The 22,188-nt window shown below is 40.9% G+C and overlaps 1 protein-coding gene across 2 annotated transcripts in view; it reads left to right on the forward strand.

Moving 5' to 3' along the window:
• vps8 (VPS8, CORVET complex subunit) overlaps positions 1 to 22,188 on the forward strand; it is an 85,135-nt gene that overhangs the window by 12,385 nt on the left and 50,562 nt on the right. The window contains exons 6-16 of one of the 2 annotated variants that reach the window (XM_022765088.1): positions 334 to 388; positions 7,470 to 7,594; positions 8,016 to 8,102; positions 8,262 to 8,329; positions 10,298 to 10,451; positions 10,540 to 10,599; positions 11,282 to 11,389; positions 17,321 to 17,401; positions 17,812 to 17,982; positions 18,722 to 18,796; positions 21,803 to 21,838. In XM_022765088.1, coding sequence (XP_022620809.1) covers positions 334 to 388; positions 7,470 to 7,594; positions 8,016 to 8,102; positions 8,262 to 8,329; positions 10,298 to 10,451; positions 10,540 to 10,599; positions 11,282 to 11,389; positions 17,321 to 17,401; positions 17,812 to 17,982; positions 18,722 to 18,796; positions 21,803 to 21,838 — 1,020 coding nt within the window. The remainder of the gene's footprint in view (positions 1 to 333; positions 389 to 7,469; positions 7,595 to 8,015; positions 8,103 to 8,261; positions 8,330 to 10,297; positions 10,452 to 10,539; positions 10,600 to 11,281; positions 11,390 to 17,320; positions 17,402 to 17,811; positions 17,983 to 18,721; positions 18,797 to 21,802; positions 21,839 to 22,188) is intronic. The other variant, XM_022765089.1, reaches the window with a different exon arrangement.

A 22,188-nucleotide genomic window follows, 5' to 3' on the forward strand; every position in this document is an offset into this window, starting at 1 on the left:
AAACTACAGAGCTGTTTTATACAACAGAAAATTTAAGACATCATACATAGCTGCGACACTTTTCACACCCAGCTTTATTCTTGGCTGTTAAAATAGGAAATATAGAGGAGAGAGAAGGTGAGGGTGCACAACTGTGTGAGAGGTCATCGCAGTTTATAAACTACTAACAGCTGCTGGTATTATTTAGTATCTGTTGTATGATGTTGACACACAGGTGTGTCTGTGGACACCTGTGTGGTGGAGACAGGAAGTGTGATGTGGTTTTCAGGTGTTTGTTTCTGTCCTCTCCTGACTTCCTCTAATCAAACTTAAGTTGTATATCTTTGTGTTCAGACAGTGTCGGGTGTGATTGCTGTGGGGACGTCTCATGGTCTGGCTCTGGTCTTTGGTGAGTCTGAACCTGATAACCATCTTTACATGTAAAGTGATGGAAAAGATATTTAAAACTTTTTACAGTATAGATGAATCATAAACAGAGCAGCCTGAACTCATGAAGTGTAGTTATACTATGTTATATTACCAGTTACTTTGAATTAAAATAAGTTGTCATAGACTGCTGGTTTAATGAGTTACAGATAGAAATTGTTTCCTGTTCATACATTTTGCATCATCACACACACTCAACCACAGACTCAGACTGACCATAGACATGCTAACTCTTCTGCCCTCTACTGTTTGTCCCTCTCACATACACCTGAACACAGGTTTACTGTATCATTAATGACAAGAGAAAGGCCTCCCTTCAACATCAAGATTTTCACGGAGGGGTTTATTTTGGGACTGTGTGGTTCACCCACTCATTTCATTAGATATGGATCATGTCTAGTCATGAACTTGTATTTTGATAGAGGTTGAGAGCAGATCCATGCTGACGTCTTAGATGTTATAGGATACATCCCTGTAAAGAAGCAGGTTATGTTCTTAATGCAGAGATAAAACTGAACTGCTGCACTAATGTTAATGCAGACTTTATGTGTGTGCTGTAAATAGTGGTTAGAAGTAAGATGAATGTTGGGTGATAAAATGTGAGGACATTAGGGATGTGAAGGAGTCACAGATGTTTATCTGGAATAAATACTCTGGACAAAGAGGACATGATCTAATGGACACATCAGTCTTTATTTGTAGGACATCAGTTTACACTGTGATGACCAGTACCTATGGACATTGATTAATAAGCAGCATTCAGGCTGTTACCAACTCTGTCAGTTAATTGAGCTTATTTATACTTTTAATTAGACTTAGTGTGATCATGTACTAACAGTTCGACTGAATACATTAATTCATGCGAGTGTCACTGATGTCTACCCTCAGGACCGCTTCCCCTGAGTCTGACATGGAGCCACTGACAATAACATAGTCTCCCTCATAAGAAATGCAGGAGCCGTCAGCTTTTGCTCTCACAAAGTTGTTTTCATTTCCGTTATACATGATATCATACAGGTTGTAGTCGCAGTTGTTCCCTCTGTCAAAGATTCCCACGGCAAACCAGTTGGAGTAGAGGTTCCGGTCATAGGGCACGGAGAACATGACAGCCATGACGTGGCTGTAGTCGTTCAGGTCGGCATTAAAGAGGTCATAGGTGAAGACGCCGACAGCTCCAGTCGCAGCACCAGTGGTCTTGTTGAACATCGCACTGACAAAGGAGCAGGGACCCACCATGGGTGGTAGAGGGACCTCACAGCAGCCACTCTCAGTGAACACCCTAGGGACAGAGACAGCATATTAGAATCCAACCAGAGGGTTTACATTCACCAGGGGTCACATGAATCCAACCACATGGAGTCAGAACATCAGTTACTAATATCACATGACTATTATAACACCACATGTCCAAAAGTATGTGGACACCTGAACAGTCCAGCCCTCTCATATGTGATGTGTTAACCTGCTCTTTTTGCCTACAAGAGCCTCATTGATGTCAACCAGTCCCAATCCAGTTCACTCCAAGGTCTTGGATGGGGTCTTCCAGACCACTGAACTCAAAGACCACTTAGTCTGACTGTTTCCTGAGTCTGGCCCTGACCCCTGACCTTTTCCTGACCCTGAGCCTAACACATGTGGGTCTCCACTTTGTATCTTTCCAAACTTAACCTCTGTGTACATGTTTCTCATGTGGCCGTTGATCTTTATATCAATTCTTCTTCTTCCCTGTCATAAAAACTGAATAGGTCTGTGAAGGTTCTCAGTCATCCAGGTCAGGGTTTTCTGAAAAACTGAGGGCCCTCTTTAAGTTTCCTTTTCTTCAACTGGCAGATTCTTCTTTAATGTTAACCCGGTCTGTCCAGACTGTAGATTCCTGCCTACACAGCTGGATACTACAGTTTGTGGGTTGTTGGCTTTATATTTATCTATGTACTGGAAGAAACGGTGAGCAAATGAGCAGACAATGAGCAGACACATGTTCCTGACAGTTCTCCTTCTCTTTAATATCTGACTGTTGTGGTTTTAGGAAAAATGCAAATACAGTACAAGTTCGTCAAAATGTGCTGTTTGATTTTTTTTTTTTTTTTTTTATGGTGGTGATGCTTTGATCTTAATGGACTTCCTCTCTCATGTCTTTTGTTGTTGTTGTACTGGGCATGTTGGACATGAGTATTCAAATTTCTAAACCATAACTAAGCTGATATGTTTGTTTTTATGCCATTTTTTTCCAGTACATAGATAAATATAGTGCCTCTACATATTTGGTAAGATGTGAATATTCACAGTAGAGGTAGGTGTACACATATTATTATTGTTTCAGTATGCAGTAGTGTGTCGTATACAGTGAGTGTGATCTTTTTAATGTTACCATTGCAGCTCAGACACCTGCTTATATTGGGTTTAAAGCTGCAGAAGAAGATGAGTAGAAAAGCAACAGGTAACCTTGGGTTGGCGAGAGTGTAGCAGCCAGAGCTGTTGTTAATCTCAACAGAGCAGTTACGATGAGGCATTGTGGAGCGCTGTGGGGGAGGGGGGGCAGCTGTGAACTGGAGACAAGACAGAATCAGTTCAGTTAGTTCAGCATCAGTTACTGATGTGTCAGACCAGGCCTCACTGTGAGATCATCTGACTAAAGTCTGAGCTTTTCTACATCACTTCAGGATGTAGAGAAAAAAAACATAGGTGTAAATCACAGTGAGTTTGTGTTGATCATCAGGCTGAGTACTAAACCACCAGTCTCTAATAAAAACCTTGGACAAACAGTAGAGGTGGTTGGAATTACCTGTACTGTCATAGGTCACGTGGTAAATGTATGTTCACACTAAACTAATTCATGAGTACACCAACAGAGTTGTGGCACTACCCTGTGACTCTTTAACACAAATACTATTCTCATTAGGTAGAAGGTGACTCTGTTACTAACCCATGTAACCACTGATAAGAACTAACTTGCCTCTGTAGCTCAATGTTATTATTGAGACTAGTGTACATCTACTCCTCATTTCCAACAGTGCAAAGCGTGGAAAATGACTTTGAAATATTCTTATGTGGCCTCTGGTGTCATACAGTGCATCATCTACAGACACTTCAGAAACTAGGGGCCTCATTTATAACCTTTGATTACACACGAAACAGAACCTGACAGACGTGTATCACCTCCCACACAAAAGTCATCACCCAAGATCACATCAAACATCATTAAAGAACTGCAGAACAGGGTGTCAGTAGTTTTTAATTATATTTTCTAATACAGTGCATTCACCAGAGTATGATTTTAGTTTTCATACAGTGTTTCTGTGTAAAATCGCTGCAGTGAACACAACTGTGCAGCTGTCAGTCACAGAGACACTGGAGACACAAAATAAAGTTTGATGGTTTTCTGTGACTGAAATAAAAATGCTGAAGATGACTAAGTGTGAGTTTTAATCACATTTAGTCAATTTTGTCATTTTTGTTTCATTTTTATATTTATTTTACTACAAATAAATCTGAAATTAGCCAACACAATTACAATAGATTGACTGATGAGAAGTGGTGTAGAAAATCTGCAGACGAGTAAAGAAAGAAAATATGTAAAACAGTTTAAACAGTATCAGCAACATCAGCTTGCACTAGTAAAGACAAGCTGTGAACAGTCAGTAAGCATGTGAATGTAGGAGAACTCACCTTCTTCTGCTCAGCAAAGGTAAAAAGCCTGAAGCTGTTTAAGCTGAGACTGCTGGTCCAGGTTTCAGATGTGGTTCTGAGTCACACTGCATATGAAACAGTGGGTTTTTATTGACTCAGGTAATCAAGACCTTTAGGCACCAGTTCACTCCCTCCTTATCTGTCCTGTATCAGTTGCTCACTCACCTTACCGGACCTGGCCACTGCCTTATCACCATGACAGGAGTGGATTAGACTGATTACATCAGCCTATGCTTTTGTTTGGACTTTTTAAAATGGGCATCCATTCTTTGAACAGGGCAGGACATGAGGAGGGTAAGTACTCACTGGTGTGTCACGTTCACAGGGTAACACCAAAGCAGAGGGGATAAGGAGGATCAACACTGACCATGAATGAGACTGGTGAACAGTGGCTTTAGTAAGATGGCTCCTTTTTAGAAATTAACAATCAAACCAACAGCAGGAATCTCAACAGTTCCTCAGTTCAGAGACGTGCAAACAGTGAATGAGTGTTTACACAAGCACAGTTCAGAAATACATTACCTACTGTGTGCACAAGCACAGACATTAGTGTATGTCAGATAATAAGGTTGATTTGATCCCTTCGAACTCTGGCCATATGCCAGTGGACTGAATTCAGTTAGTGTGCTGGTTTTAGTTTAACAGGAAGAAAAGTGTTAAATGAGCCTCTAAAGAGTTCAAACCTCTTAAAAGAGGAATTATTTTAAGTTTTAATCACTGCATAACAGACAGATGAACTGTATTTAGCAGTTGATTGCAGCAGTCACAGTGGTAATATGATAAAATAACAGTTAATGTAGAAACACTTTAAGAGGCAAAAGGAGCAGTACCAGTGACAGTAACAATGACAGTAACAGTACCAATTCCAGTAACAGTGACAGTACCAGTGTCAGTAACAGTTACAGTAACAATGGCAGCAACTGCCGTGCCAACAGTAGTTTTATTACTTGTGTTAATGTTATTAGCTGTAAGCAGCAGTACTAACAATAACAGCATTAGTCTGTGTAACAGAGTGTGTATCAGCAGTCATAACAGTCATGTGAGGAGTCTCTGCAGTAATAGTTTCACTGATTGTTTGAACTGGAACAGAGAAGTTGTCAGAGCTGTGAACCAGCAGCATGAATACAGTGGAGGTGTAGAAGGGGGGTGAACCAGGTCCTGAGGGCCAGGATCTGTAATCAGAGAACCACACTGCCGCTTTGTGAGTGATCAACAGAGACACATACTACATACAGCGTGTACCAGTCAGTCTAGACATGCATGATTCTGCTGTTATTCAACGGGTCCCTGTACTGATCCTGGATCAAGACTCGGTGAACAACCGTAAAATCTGTGATAGTCAGAATAATTAAACGGCTAACAACATATGTTAGGTAAGAGTTTTCATCAGGCCAGCAGCTGAAAGTCATTTCAACAGAGAAATGTAGACAAAAAGTGTTTATAGCTTGTTTTATAGTATTACTGTAATTTCCAGGGGTAAATGTGAAAACATGCAAAGAACTGCTCATTTCCACAGATATGAAATGATTCTGAAGTTTTTACTGTGATGTGTTTGGGGTTTGACTGTGGTTTAACTGGGGCTGACCCATGTCTCTTTATACTGTACTGCTGACAATGATGCCCGGGCAGGAAAAGGTATGACCATCCCCGCTAATGTTGTTCATGTTGTGTTCAGCCTGACTCTGAGACGCCATCGCCAATGTCCATTTTGTTTTGGCTGAGCTGCTCTGGTGCATGCTTTGTTCTTTGATTTCTGCAGTTGTTAATAAAGGGTCCAAGCCCAAGGGGGCTGCGGACCATGCACGCAAGGTAGCGTGGTTCCCAGTGAACCCTATTATATTTATAAAGATTTTTATTTATTTATTTATTTGTTTTTCTGTTGAAAAAAGTTTTGGCTTCTAACTCCCACATAGTACATCACACATTCAAAAATATTTAAATATTTATATGGGTGTGTTCAGTGAAAGTAGCTGAATCTTGTGGTATAGGCCACACCCATTTGTGTTTTAAAATGTTTTCACAAAATCATAAAATATGCAAAACCTACTTTTATGAACTCCTCCTAGGCCTCCAGCTTAATCGACACGAAACTTTGCAGTTAGAATCTATAGACAATGATGACAAAAAGTTATGAAAGGATTTTTATTTCTCCAAAAAATGCGAAAGTTACATTGGAACAACTTTGTGTAGCTAGCAGTCAAAATGGGATGCATATCTTTGGGAAAATACTTTCTACTGACGCCGAGGATAGCTACAAAATTTGGTGCTAATCAGCCACTAGGAGGTGCCACAATAAGAAAGGTTTATATCTCGTAATAAGCTGCATGGATTTGTACGAAATTTGGTGTGCTTCATTAATATTCATTCCTTAGTCCATGCATGAATTTCGGTAATGATTGAATAAAGTTGCGTGGCCTATTATGGAAAATCAAAATTTGTCCATGTTCACCCTCCAAACTTCAAAAATTCATAATAAAACACCCTTAGGTACTTCAGAGTTTTGTTCTGCTTATTCACAAATGTGACAAATGTTTGCCTAATTGCAACCTATGGCCAATATTAAGTCTGTCACTCAACAATAATCAAAATACGCCGATCTATTCACATCAATATACCTATATGCTTTGTTTTAAATGCTGCTATTTTTGGCCTATAACTCCCACATAGTACATTACACATACAAAAAGCTTATATGGACATGTTCAACAAAAGGAGCCGAATCTCTTGATTTAAGCCACACCCATTTATGCCAATAAAATTTTTTCACAAAATCATCAAATATGCACAAGGGGGCGCCACATACCTGATAAGTGCATGGATTCTTGTTTAATTTGGTGGACATGATCTATGTCTATATCTATATCTATCTATTCATTACTCAGTCCATGGTTAAAATTTGGTAATGATTCATTAAAGTGGTCATGGCCTATCATGGAAAATCATAATTCCTTCACATTTCACCTTCCAAACTCCTAAAATTCAACATAAATCACTTGTATATCCTATAGACCTAAACTCTTACCAATATGCAGCTGAGTATGGCAAGAGTTTTCCTCAGACTTGCTTTGCACCAGTGGACCTGCAGTGGTCTGACTTGCCTGGCCTCGACGGGTGGCAAGGGGCCATTTGGACCCTGTTCATACCTGCTTGCAGGTCAAATATTTATTGTGTTTGCGTTGTTGCCAGTGTGTGGTGTTTTTGTATTGATGTTGTTTGATTCTGTTTTTCCACTCTTAAACTTGAGGACTGGGAAAACCTTGATCTCTTTTAAACTAATTTTACCCTCCATACTTTTTCTAAGTCTGTACCCCTGCATAGTTAACTGTCCTTTTCATCCTCCTCCTCCTCCTCTTAAGATACCAACCAGGCCCTGCGGCTCTGTTTGGGTACCAAGATGACGGGGGCTGAGTTTGGAGCTGTGTCCGCTCTCAGCATCAACCACGACTGCTCACGACTTCTCTGCGGGTTTGCCAAAGGACAGGTACAGTCTACTGAGACAAACACAAACACAAGCTCATTTATCCAGCAGGGTGGATACAGGACCCTGATTAATCTAACAAAGGTGAAAAGAAGCAAAACAAACAACAAACACCAGAAAGTATCATTATGTTGTGATGACTGTAGCTAATGTAACTACCCACATCTGTATCAGGGGTTTGCAGTTAAAATTCATGAATATGGGAGGAGCTTGTAGTTGAGCTCAGGTCAAGTTAACTGAGCTGGATTCAACAGACTCATCCTCTCCTCACTGTATTTAAACTGTGATATGATTGTTTATGTAACTTGAGACAAATATAATGAACAAACCTATCAGCTGTCTGTCTGTCTCTCTTTCTCTGTCTGACTGTCTCTCTCTCTGTCTATCTCTGTCTGTCTGTCTCTCTCTTTCTCTCTCTCTATAGATTACCATGTGGGATCTAGCCAATGGGAAACTTCTGAGGACTATCAGTGATGCTCACCCTCCAGGGACAGCCATATTGCATGTGAAGGTACACACACACACACACACACACACACACACACACACACACACACACACACACAGGTGTATGGTGTGCTCATACATGACCATAACAGACCTGATTCACTCTTTGTTACATCACCGATCATATTCACCTGGGTTCTGTGCCTCTGTTGTTGTTGTGTAGTTCACAGATGACCCAACTCTTGCCGTGTGTAATGACAGTGGAGGATCAGTGTTCGAGTTGGCCTTCAGGTAAATGACTCACTTTACATCAACAATAATTAACCTAATAGATAAAAGATACATAGAAATATACCAAAGTCAATTTAGAGACAAGTTTGATGAGAGCAACTGTGTGATACATGACATTTACAGTGAGTATTGACGGATGAGTTCTCCTCTTAACTGTGGTTTACTTCCTGTTTAATAGTGACCATGTCTGATCGATCTGTGACTAAATACCTGAAACCTGACAGATAAAGTGTATTTATCCAGAGCAGTAACTAACATGAGACACACAGTGAGACAGTCCACAGTGAGCCAGTTCACAGTGAGTGAGACAGGGAGACAGTTCACAGTGAGACAGTCCAGTTCACAGTCCACAGTGAGACAGTGATATAGTCCACACTGAGACAGTTCACAGTGAAGTATATCATTTTCTAAATCTGTTCCAGTTATATTTGCCTGGATGAATGGGTCTAGTGTCCACTACAAAGGACAATGTCCACAACAGAGGACTGTGTGTTTGAAAAGGTTTGACATGTTTTCCTGTGGTTCTTGTCTTCAGCTTTGTTTTAAACGCTGTTTATGACTTGTCACCTGAACACTCTCCCCTTGACTCGTCATCTTGTCTCACTCTCTGATCCTCTGTGCTCTACTTTCAGACCTGACAGATTTACAGCATCACGTCAGTAACATGAATCATTAGTTTTTAACTGTCTGTAATAATCAGGTGACATTTTCACAGTTTCACCTGTCATCCTTTTTCTCTTCCTCGTGAACTCACCCTAACATTAATTTAGGAAACCTCTGTAAGAAACTGGACTTGTTTGGATACAAAAGAAACATCAGGGCACCTGAAAGTAAAGCTTGTATGTCTTGTACTTGATTAGTGTTATGATTGCTGTAACATGGCTGCTGTGATGATGTAGCATCATTAAAGTTGTTTGTTAGGGACAGTTTTTAACTTACAGCACAGTGCAGCAACTTCACATTATACTTCCATTTAACTTCAGACCTTTATGATTACTGTTTAGATACTGTTTATGTTTTACTATGGCCAAAGAGCCTTTATACAGAAGATACTGCTTATAGGCAGCGCCAATGGTATGAAATGGGACACAGTTCCGTTCTCCCAAGTGGGCGTTGTCCCCCAACCCCTCCCTCGCGCCAAGGCAACTGGCATGAAATGTGACAGTAGCTAATATTAAAATCTATCCTGTCTAGACTTACCTCTCTGCATCCTTTGGGAAAGAAAAGACAGATATTTTTTTCATGTTATTACAGCCTATTGTTCCACAAAGCTCGGGCATTTTTAACACTTATTTATGGATTACTTGTCCCTGCCAAAAGAATACAACAATAGACGATACAACACGGATACAGTACAAATTTGCGCCTTTTTTGCCGCTGCTTTTATCTACTAATGGCATCTGATCAGCCCAGTACAAAGTCATGTCAGTTTAATAGGCTAATAATCTGTTTTAGCAATTGATAAGCAATGAAACAAGTTTCATGTATAAGTACGTCAATCCAAAAATAACTCTGGTCCATTTAAATATCTAGTTATCGGTTGGTAAAGGATGTCAGCAGTTGACAGATCTCACGGGAGTATGGCACTGAGACAGAGGCAGGTCTTGGATAAAGTTAATTTTCTCCTGATCTGTTCATCTGAAAAATGTCATTTTGATGTCAGAATGTTCTGAAGACATATGGCTTGTGAAAAATGGGTCCAATATTTTTCTTTAGTGACTATGGAGCGAAAGAATCTGTCATAATCTGTGATCTCATTCACTTCGCCTTTTGGAATGAATAGACCCAGACCTGCTTCTGGTCTCCTAAAGGGGCGGGGAGGTAGAGAAACCCACTTCACACAGATACAGGAAATAATCAGAAATGAAGCATTTCAGTTTGTCTACTGTCTCTGCTATGGCCTTCATATGTGAAGTTGAGTTGTTCCTTCCTCTGTGATTGTGTTAATGTTTTCGTCTTTGTTTCCAGGAGGGTGATGGGGATGCGATCCTGTGACTCTCGGTGTCTCTTCAGTGGCTCTAAAGGGGAGGTCTGCTGTATTGAACCACTGCGTGCTCCTCCAGACATCAGAGACCATCCCATCACACACTACTCATTGCTGGCTATGGCCTCTCTCACTAAAGTACACAAACACAGACAGCTCACAGTGCAGCCTCCACCAAACTCTGTGTAAAGTTTGTAACATTTTTTCTTTTGGTTTGTTTTTCCAGATTCTGGTCATTGGACTAAAGCCCTCCCTGAAAGTCTGGATGACCTTTCCCCACAGTAAGGTCTGTACTGTTTGACTTGTTAAACAATGACAAGGTTCAGGTTGTGTTTGTTACTGTATCAGTTAGTGTAATATAAAACCCTCTTATCAAAGCTGTGGCTAGAGAGTAAAACATTGATTCATAATGATTAGTATTTAAAATATCAGACAGAAACATGTCAGTGTGTGTGGTCAGGTCAATAGTTTTAATTCTTCTTCAGCTGAGGTTATGGAGGATGGTGGAGGTCCTGTTGTGACACTGTCATTCACAACACGGAAGCAGGAGAATATCAGGTCAAAAACAACAAAACCCTTTTGTTATGAATCAGTAAATAAACTGGACCAGTTTCTACCCTCTCACCACTCTGTCCTTACATCTAGTGACTTCTTCCTCACTAACAGCTGAACTTCTCTATGATGACTGAAAATGTCTGATACTGAGGTTTAACATGTGCCAGGCACAGTGAATATTTTCATTCATTAGACTCAGGTGAAGGTGGTGTCAGGTGAAGCTACCTTAGCAGTTACCTTAGTTTATGTTCATGTCAGCTGTCCAACAATGTAGTACCACACAGAAGCAGAGTGTTCAGCCTTAATAACAGTGAGCATTTGGGACATTGAGGTTAATTAAGAGGTTAATTATTCACCTGACGTAATGTGATGTAATATGATGTGATTTGATGTGCTGTGTTCTCTCTCTCTAGTCTGACCCGTCCAGTGTTCCTCAGCTGGCCTGGCAGTTTGTTCCTGTCCAGAAGACAGTCAACCCAGTCCTGGCATTCTGTAAAGGAGACACAGTCCACTTCCTCCTGGTATCTTTCAGTTTGTTATAATGCTGCTGTCTGAACTTGGACATTGTTTTCAGTTGATATAAAACCAGTTGTATTTATGAGCTGTCTTCTGTCTTTACCACCGAGAACCTCATTCATGTGTGGGTGAATATAAGTAATATAAAATCATTTCTGCAGTTAAATCAGTTTCAGTATCAGTGTGCTCTCACTCACAGTCTCTAGCTTTAAGATCTGAAATGTGTGTCTGCAGCCTCACGTGTAAACACAGATTTAATGACTGCCAGAATGAGGTGACAGGTGGTCATCATTATGTAGTCTGATTCTTGGTCCAGTTCAGGTCTACATCCCAGCCTCTCCACATGGCACTTCTCTACATGGAATATTTTTTCATTTGTTGTATCACAGTTTAATACACAAACTGTGTTTGTTTATGTCACTGAGCTGAAATCGACCAGTTTAACAGAAACTGATACAGTACTGATGTCCAACATGACTGAAGCTCTGCCTGGTCTTTAGTCACTGTACTGACACATCCAGCTGCACGGATCACTAATACATACATGATGACAGAGGTTTTAATATTTTTATTATGTGCCTGCAATGCAATAGCATTGAATGCCTATATTATTATCCTGCATACTTATTTGTGTTATTCATCTTCCGTAATGAAATTTCGTGGTGTAACTAGTCCCGCAGCTTTGAGAAAACCCAGACAATATACAGTATATAGAGTATATCTGTGCGTGCGGCTCGATCGGGAAACGTGTGCTATAATTGTTCTTATCGAGTCGAGTAATCATGGCAACGTAAATGCCGATAAAAGGCGAAAAAATTTCCATAGAGAATGAAAGGGGAAACATCTTCAAAATTACCAACTTTTGAGCTATGCTGCGTCATATTTCAACGCAGAAATTTTTTTGAAATGTTAAACGGGTCACAAGACTTGAGACTGTTTTGGGTTAAATCGGTTTTTGGTAACTATTACGGTTTACACAAAATCAGTTTACGTTTTGTGTAATTTTTAGACCATTTCAGATTTTATAATGGGTGTATATTGGACGGAATGTTCAGAGCTAGAATGGATGACATCATCGCTAGAGTGGGAGAAGCTCTAGAACTCCTCTGAAAAAATTCTGTGTAACTCGTCCTTCTGGCCACATATTTCAGTCTTCACATATCATGGCCTCCTCGGTAGTAGACAAATTTGTGCTGTTTTGTAGAAAGTGTCTACCTAAGCACAGAGATTTACAGAATTTGAATAGTGAGCCTCAAAGTGATTGGAGTACCCTCCCTCCACCTCTCCGACTGACTGCAATACAAATTCAGGAGCCGATTTCCAGAGAAAAGCAGAAGTGACCTTTTTTTGTAACTCCGTCCTGTCAATTGGTTGATTTCGTTGCTGTTCTCACCTGGGAACTGATATATCTGGTAACCTAAAGATGTTCTTTCATTTTATAGTTTCATCATATATTATATATATTTATCACCCTATAACATGTTTTACTCCTCCATCCCCATTTTCAAATTTAATGTAGTAACACGTTTACTCAGAAACATTTTAACTGACTTACTTTGTTCTTTTATCTGAGAACATTGTTACAGTGATTTACTTCTACTGATGTCTTTTCACCAATAGTAGTGATGCCATTCACTTGTTGAAATGCTGACGTCAGTGTGGTGTCCCATCACCAGTCAGTTTATTGCTGCTCTGTCTGAACACAATTATTGTTGCTGTAGGAGCCATTTATTTGTTTATTGTTGTATAGGTTACGTCAGGCCATATCACGGGTGGTAGTGTCAGTGGTAGGTGGTAATGGCAGGTGGAGTCTATATGTGACATGGGTGCAACAGACCAGGTAATCCGGCATGGATGACGGGGAGATTGCACGGTTTTTACCGCTTACACGCCAGACACAGGAAAGGCCAGCCATCACATCAAATTTCACCTTTGCAATAGAAAGTACTGTTACTCGAACTCTTTAATAAATGAGAACTTAATCTAACAGTAAACATTGCCTGGACCTCCATTCTTTGAAGCGCGTTAGACCAAGGTGTTCTCCCGCACCGAGCCGGGTCGCTTAAATCAGGTCGGGATAGTCACCACATAAGGTAAAAATCCTGATCTCACCTGGACAGGCGACATCACTTGGAGCACACACACTTAAGGCTGCAGGACTGCAAAGGCCGTTTGTTGTCTTCTCAATTAATGCGGAAGCATCCCAACAGGAAAGAAAAGTTACGATCGCTGACACCGATTAACATAAATCAAAGGACGTCCCTGGTGAGTGCATACACCTGTGTTGATGTGTGATCGCTTGTTGGAAGCAGCGATGCCTTGTGTATGCGGCAGTGGGCCGCTTTCAGGATTGTGGTGTGTTGCATTAAAGTCCTTATCGGCTGTACCGACTTTCAATGGACTCATGAAAACCGAAAGTAAGAGATTATCGCTCAACCCTTGATGTGTCTACGAATGTATTGTTTGGAGAAGTTGCAAGTGCACAGGTTGTGCGCAAGCCCTCGACATGGCGCAGCACTTGTCTTACTTACGGCTTCTCTTAAAATAACAACACAGAAAAATGGAAAAAAAAAGGAAAATGAATGATATGCACCATGTTACTGTTGAAACTCAGTCCAAAGAAATGCAATGTCATGACACTCAATAAAAAACAATAAAACCTACTCTGAAAGGAATCTCAATGATAATTGAAAGGCTTCAAAAGGAAAGGAGAATTTCCAACAGGCAAGCAAATTGAAAATAAAAATCACCACTCTTGTCTTTTAAGGAAAATGTATCTGTTGTGCAACAAAATATAAAAAAAGTTGAAAGGCCTATGCCAGAGTCCCTCCGAACTTCATATCACATTGCTTACTGAGTTTCCTCTACCTGAGGAGGAGCAGAGAAAGCAGGAAGCATGGTTTCATTCAAAAAAGGCTGGCAATTATGTATTTATTGAAGAAACATCAACACGGTTGAAGAAAAATGGAATTTTAAATGATGATGGTGAAAATGTAAATGATGGTGATAAAAATATGGATGATGATGAAGACAAAAATGCAAAATCAAATCAAGAGGATATTAATCCTGAAGACGGTGCATCTAATGTGTCTAGTCAAAGGTCAAGCAGAAGAAGTCATTCTCATATATCATCTGCTTCATCTGCAGATGTGAACTACAGACACAAGAGGAGAAACTCAGACAAGAAAGAAACAAGCTGAGGAAAATAAAGGAGCAACTGGAGCTTGATACACAAATAGCTGCTGCTTCTGCAAGACTGTCAGTCCTCGAAGGCAGTGATGTTGGAGGAAAAGCCAATTCTAATGGGATGAATTCCTATGTCAGCAAAGGACCTAAGGGGCAAAGACTTGAATTCAATCCAAATGCAAATGAGTTTGTGCCCAAAGGGAGCAACCCAACTTCAGATCAAGGCTCAAAGGTGTCACAGGTTTTATCTACACACAATGGGAATCCAAAAGTGAATACACAAGTACAACATCATGTAACCTCACAAGCAAAGGATGTCAGACTACTGTTGCAACCACGTACTGGACCATCTCACTCAACTACTCTGAAGCCTGAGTCTCAGAATGTTTTCACAGCTTCTACAGTTGCACCTCTTAGGTCTGTAGCTACACAGGGACAGCATATATATGCATACATATCAGTTTCAATATGCACAGGACATTTCACCAATGCAAAGTACAGTTGACCAGGATGCAATTTGTGGAATCATACAAAGCAAAATGAAATCACCTCAATGCTTCTGCAACCGCAAAGGTCATCTATTTTACCGCAACATAACTGTATTTGATGGTGATCCATTGCAGTGCATTTCCTTTATTAGGACTGTTGAGCATTGTATTGAGGAGAGAACCAGCAATTATCAAGAGTGTTTGTATTTCTTGGAACAATACACCAGGGGGCAGCCCAGAGAGCTGGTGCGAAGCTTACATATGACACCACAGCAAGGATATCAAAGGGCAAAATGTCTTTAGAAAGAACACTTTGGCAATGAACACAGAATTGCAACAGCATATGTAGATAAAGCATTTGGATGGCCTGTTATTAAAGCAGAGGATGTTCAGGCACTGCAGGAATTTGCATTATTTCTAAGAGGTTGCTGCAACGCTATGACAGAAATACAATACAGGAGGAGATGAATGTTCCATCAAATATGAGGCATGTTGTAATGAAGTGGCCATACAAGTTGCGGGGAAGATGGTGGTCTAAAGCCTGTGAGATACAAGAACGACGAGGCTACAGGGATACATTTCCAGATATGGTAAACTTTCTGGAGAATCAAGTCAAGATCCTGTCTCATCCACTTTTTGGTGATATATCAGATGGGACTGATGCACCAAAATTCATGGAACCCTGGGAAATAATCAACAGCCAAGGTGATGGACCTTGCACCATGAGGACTTTATTGGGGTGGGTCATCAATGGTCCTTTGAGGGGCAGTAGTGGTTGTTGTCAGAGAAGCTGCTCAACCGTCTATGCCAATAGGATATCCAGCGTTAAACTAGAGGAGCTGTTGGTCTCTCAGTATAATCAAGATTTCAATGAGAAGTTATTGGAGGAGAAGCAGTACATGACAAGGGGGGATTTGAGGTTCATGGAGATGTTGGATAAGTCTACATAAAATAAAGATAAAATCCTAACGATACCCACCCATCCCTACAGCTGGTTAATGTCTGACTTTGGAAGGATGAGCACATCACAGTTCAAATCCCTTCACTCTAAGTCTAAGTGTTTAACCAGTGTTATTTTGTGATTATTATTTTTTATAGCGCACAGTGAGATCAGTCACAAGCATGTGAAGGATTACTTCATGTAATTGTTGTCTATTCATTAGTCAACAGAGCTTTTTTTTAATATCTTTTGTCCTTGTAGCTGATAAATACTCTTAAAGTCGTAAAGTTGTCTGCTGCCGCCTGAGAATTTACACTGAATAAGTGTTTGAGAAAATGTTTAGGCCTGAATCTGGGATTATTGATCATGCCAGCATGTCATTTAGATTTTCTGGAGGAAAATTAATTGTTTAGATGAACGACTATCTTTACATTAATCTATCGACTATCAAATAGTTGATAGATTGATGTAAAGATAGTCGTTAGTGACAGCCCTAGTTCTTTGCATGTGTGTACATGTCTTTCTATAATTGTGGGGACAGATTTAGTTAACAAACATTATTGTGAGGTCATTTTGGCCAGTCCTGACAACTTCAAAAGGCTTTTTGAAGGTTAAGCTTATGTAGTTTCTAACACCATGCACACACACACATTGACAGACACACAAACCATCTCCACCTTTGGATATTAACTGTATATGTGTCTCAATGTGGTAACACAAGCTTTTTGGAGGCTCTATGGTAGACAGCTCTACTTCCACACACAACAATACACACATTGCAATATACGCACATTGACAGACACACACAAGTGCACAAGTGCAGTTCCTGCCCAAACTTTCACACAACTGGCTAGTTAGACTGATTAACTCAAGGCCTTTTTTACTGTTGTCCATGTTGGTCTGTTCTAGCAGGAGAAATCACAGTAGCTTTATTGCAGATCAACTTTTGTTAGGGCATGTACATGTGTGTATACATGTCTTGCTATGGTTGTGGGGACAAATTTAGGTTCAAACCATCATTGTGAGGTCACTTTGGTCAGTCCTTGTAGTTTCAAGGAGCTTTTTGAGGGATACCTGCAGAGACTGAGGTCAGAGTTAGGATAATTCTCTATAACATGAATGAAATTCAAAGTAACTTCCTCTGTAGAGATTGAAATATGTGTGATGGATACGCACAAAGCAGCAGGCACATTTAAAATTTCTTCAGGTATTTTCTAGTTTTTAATTAATATTTCCCAGGTGCTTCACAGTGCATTTTGGGAGAAATGATGTCAGTGGTCTGCAGTGTTTGAATGTTCTCCTCTGTTCTGCTGGTTATTCAGGTGAAGAAGGAGGAGTCGGGGACCATTCATGTCATCAAGCAAAGACAGCTCCACCTCAGCTGTGACATCATCAGCCTGAGTGTAAGTACCTGACTCTAGCAACCCCCCTTACACACTAACTCTGTCCATTAGGGCTCAGGACTGTCCCACTGTATACTCAGCGTTTGAGGGCTCACTATCTCCCATGGTCCACCAACCAGACTGTGGATATTCTTCTCTGAGACTTTAAAGTTGATCTGGAACTGGGATTTGGACAGGTCAACAGCAGGCCCTGAAGATTCCTAGTATTTAGCACCTTTCAACCTGAGCTGGTTGGATAATGAGGCAGGTTCTTTAACCCTAACCCTAACCCTTTCAGCGTCTTGTGTTTTCTTTGATGTCTGCCATGCAGGCTTTTCTCAGTCCTACCTGGCAGAGGTGTGAAAAAATGCAAATATTTGCTGTAGTGCACAGTCGGTGACTTGCTCTTTCATGTCTCTGTGTCTCTGCAGTGGATTAACAGTCGCACGCTGGTCCTGGTGGATAGCCATGAAAAACTGCACATTGTGGACCGTCCCAGTCAGGAGGTTTTGGAGACTCTGGACTTGGAGCAGGTGCAACTGGTCTATAACAGCCGACATTTCAAATCGCTGGCCACTGGAGGGAATGTCTCCCAGGCTCTGGTGAGGGATTAGCTGATGGGGGACAGGATCAGAGGTTGTGTAACAGTATTCACTTATATATGAAGATAAATGACTTGAGAGTTTAGCAGCAGTGTTGGGCTGAGATGACAGAGTTGAAGCTTGAGTTTAGCCTTTTAGACAGTCCAGTCCAGGTCCTATACTGTGGTAAATTGTCCCTTGAAAAAGAAGCACGCGACACGTACTGTATATATTCAATCTGCACGATTAATACATTCACATACAGACTTGAGCATCCAACATGCTGCAGGGCAGATGGCTAAATTGGCTCACACATACACACCTGAGCCCAAGGCACTGGAGGTACTCTTCCTCGCTCCTTGAAAGCTCATGAACACGTCAACTCTGTATCAACAGTGTCCCCTAGCGGTTCCATGGCTACTTTACCCATATGCTCAACACATTTTAATGCTGTCCCATTACAACATATACTTTCCAAAAAAAGTCCAAAAAGTTCCAATAGCTATGAGACCAGAGGATCTAAACTACGATCTTGGGCATCATTAATGAGACTGAAAACTCCAGTGTGACACTTTGCTGAGGTAGATTTCTCTCCTGCACTCACTTATTCCCTCTTCACACTTTCTTTCTTCACCATGCTGTCTCTCCCATTCACTCACTACCTGGCTTGAGCACCAGGCTCTGTCAGTCTATCTGATACTGATACTTTCACGTATGAACTTGTTCCACTTGTCTTGTTAACAGTGTGTCTGTATTTCAGGCTTTAGTTGGAGAAAAGGCCTGTTACCAGTCTGTCTCCAGCTACGCAGGACAGATCGTCTATCTGGGCACCAAGGTACTGTGTGCGTCTCCTCATTGACCAATCATCAATCACACAGACACATAGACAGAAAAAAACGGTTGCTTTCCCACCCACCCAGAAAAGAGGGAAAAAAAATTCTACAGTGCAGATAGTAAAACATAAGAGACAATAAGGCAGCAATGGCATCTCCTCAAGAGAGGTCTTTAGTTATTCACAGATGGTTTGTTATGGTGGTGTCAGTGATGTTCCTTTGTACTCTAGATAAGGCTGTCAGATTTTCATAAGGTTGTTGTATCCTTTTCTTAGGCTATATGTGATCTCAAGAGGAATACAACTATTCATGTCTTACATCCATCTATCAATGAGAAGAGGGGAATCAGAATTCCATGTCACTGCTATGCATTTCCTGGCCACACACAGAGCAGTCTTCATAAATTTAATTTGGGGACCAATTAAGGATTTGTTGATTTCTGTAAAATTCTCCAGTAAGCAAAGTTCAGGATCTAATGAGACGGTAACTCCAGTGATCTTGGTCAAGGTTTCACAGAAGTCATGCCAGAAGGGTCTCACCTTAGTACAGAGCCAGGTACAGTGTAGGAAAGAGCCAACCTCTATACCACATCTGAAGCATATTTCTGATAATTCCGGTTTGGATTTATGTCATTTCTGTAGGGTGAGGTATAGCTGATGAAAAAAGTTATAATGAACTAGTCTATACCTGGCATTAATATGAGCTGACAGACTATCTTGGCATAAATCTGACCAGAGCTCTTCATCAATCATTATGTTCAAATCCGATTCACTGAGGAAGGTCATCTTCAGTTCTACTAAGCAACGGGAGGTGATTAAATTTGTAAAGATTTTTAAGGTCATTATGTACAATTATTCCCGGGTATTTTATCCTATTTGGAACCCACTTAGTTTGTAGATATTCATTATAATCAAAACTGTGGAATAATTTAACTTTTTTCCCAGTTCACCTTGTATCCTGAAATAATACCATAAGCATTTATAGAGTCTGTAATTGGGAGAGGGAGTTACTTGGATCTATTAAGTACAAAATTACATTATCTGCCAGGGGATTTATTTTATGATTTGTCTGACCCATTTTGAAGCTCTTTATATCAGGATCCTGTCTAATTGCTTCAGCTAAGGGCTCAGTAGCTAAGACAAAAAGTCCTGGAGACAATTGACAGCCCTGTCGACTCGATCTATTCAAGGGGAAATGCTCTTTGGTCTGTCCAGCAGTGGTAATTTGGCCTGTGGCTCTTGATAAAGAGTTTTTACCCAGTTAATGAACGACTGGCCAAACCCAAACCTGGCCAAGATTAAGTACTTTACGGGATTCAGGGGAGAAGCCATCTTCCCCCGCTGACATATTAGATTTTAATGAGCCTAAGGCCTTTTCAATTTCTTTTTGAGTTAGGGGAAGGTCAAGATTCTTTTTGTCATCTTGGTCAAGTTTGGGAAGTTCAATAATGGACAGAAACTTGTCAATTTTAGTCACATCTTCTGGCAATTGTGATGTATATAAATCTGTAAGAAAACCTTTAGCGTGTCCCATAATATAAAACTATTGGGAGAGGAGGGACAATTTATCTTGCAGAATAGCTTAATCTGGTCCCTGACAAAAATCTGTTTTTTGAGGAAGGGTAGGGTTTAGACACCATGTGGGAGCTCAGCTTGTCTAGCATAGTTTTCAGTCCAGAGATAGACTGATTAATTTCTGCAGTTTTACGGTCAAGTTTGCTGGAGAGGGCTTGGTTACCGTTTCTCTAAGAATGAGCGAATCGCTCCCATCCAGGTGTTCCTGTGTCATTATACTTCTTGGTCGTCGCTCTTGAGAGTAGTTTTCTGTACAGTTGTTAATATTTGCTCCTTAGCCAAATTTAGTTATTTGTTCCGGGATCTCAGGTCCATAATGCAGCTGTCCGACCAGAGTAGAAATAGGTTTGGGTATTTTTTAGAGGATTCACAATGGATTCGTTTGGTCTAGTGCATGTTCAACTTGTCGCTTCAGAAGGTGCAGAAACATACGCTCCAGGGTCTTCATGATGTGTGATGTGAGGGGCTACCGGTCTGTAGTCATTTATCTCAGCCGGTCGTCCTGCTTTAGGTACCAGAACAAGACATGATGTTTTTCACAGGACCGGGACTCTCCCTGTTTGAAGGCTTAAGTTGAAGATCCTCTGGAGAGGCTTAGCCAGCTGGGCTGTGCAGTCCTTTAACAGCCTCAGACACACACCATCCGGGCCTGTTGCCTTTCCAGGACGTAGTCTCTTGAGCTCCGCCCTCACCTCCTCCGTTGTAAAGGACAGGAAACTTGACCCCAGTGTGGAGGGAGTTGTAGCTACAGTGTCAGGTTGTGGAGGAGATGCCGTAGGAGAAGCTGCAGCTGAAGTAGTGGGAAAGAGAACAGGTGAGGCTGTGTCAAACCTGTTGTAGAACAGCTTGAACTCATTGGCCTTGTCCACTTTACCTGATGTTGCCTGGTTGTTCTTCTCTTTATAGCCAGTGATGTTCCTCATCCCCTTCCACACCTCTCTGGTGTTGTTGTGCTGCAGCTTCCTCTCTACTTTCTTTTTGTAGTCCTCCTTCGCCTGCTTCAGTCTCCTCTTCAATTCATGTTGCACACACCTGAGTTTCTCCCTGTCTCTATCCCTGAAGGCCTCCTTTTTCTGGATGAGGGGGGTCTTGATGTTACTGGTGATCAAGGGTTTGTTGTTTGGAAAGCAGTGCACAGTCCTTGCTGGTATTAGTGTCCATACAGAAGTTAATGTTGTCTGTGGTACATTCAACCATTCTGTCAAGGTCAGGGTCCTTGCTGTTAACGTTTTCCTGTGACTCCAACAATACATTTCAATCAGTGCACTCAAAACAGTCCTTTAGAGACTCACTGGTCTCTGGAGTCCAGTGCCTGAATGACTGGGTGGTGACTGACTGTGTGAAGACAAAGTCTCTGCTGTTGGATTTTATTCTGTAACATATATTTATTCTATAAATTATTCTTTAACATTGTGATATTGTCTTGTCTTGCAGTCGGCTCACATCATGACTCTAAGGAACTGGAGAGAGGTATGAATGAATGATTCACTGTCTCATTGTGGTTACATAACACTGATGTCACAGGATGACTGCATCTTTGTTTAAGGAAGGATCTATAAACTAAATGTAAATCAAAGGAAGTAAAACACAGTTTACAGAGTAAATCTGTCACTACAAGAACCAAGGGACACATATGAACATACAGTCTATCTATATGGTACATATACTGTACATACATAATACAGGTGATCTGAGGTATTCTGTCACACCAGCATTAGCAGATGAATAGCTTGATGTCAGTAAGAAACATGATCAGAATTAACTTTTTATCCAGTAGCTACATGTTTGTGTTCAAACACAAAACACAGTTGGCTACATGG

Source organism: Seriola dumerili, unplaced genomic scaffold (assembly GCF_002260705.1).
Source record: "Seriola dumerili isolate Sdu_G_001 unplaced genomic scaffold, Sdu_1.0 BDQW01000665.1, whole genome shotgun sequence".
Taxonomy (NCBI): Eukaryota; Metazoa; Chordata; class Actinopteri; order Carangiformes; family Carangidae; genus Seriola; species Seriola dumerili.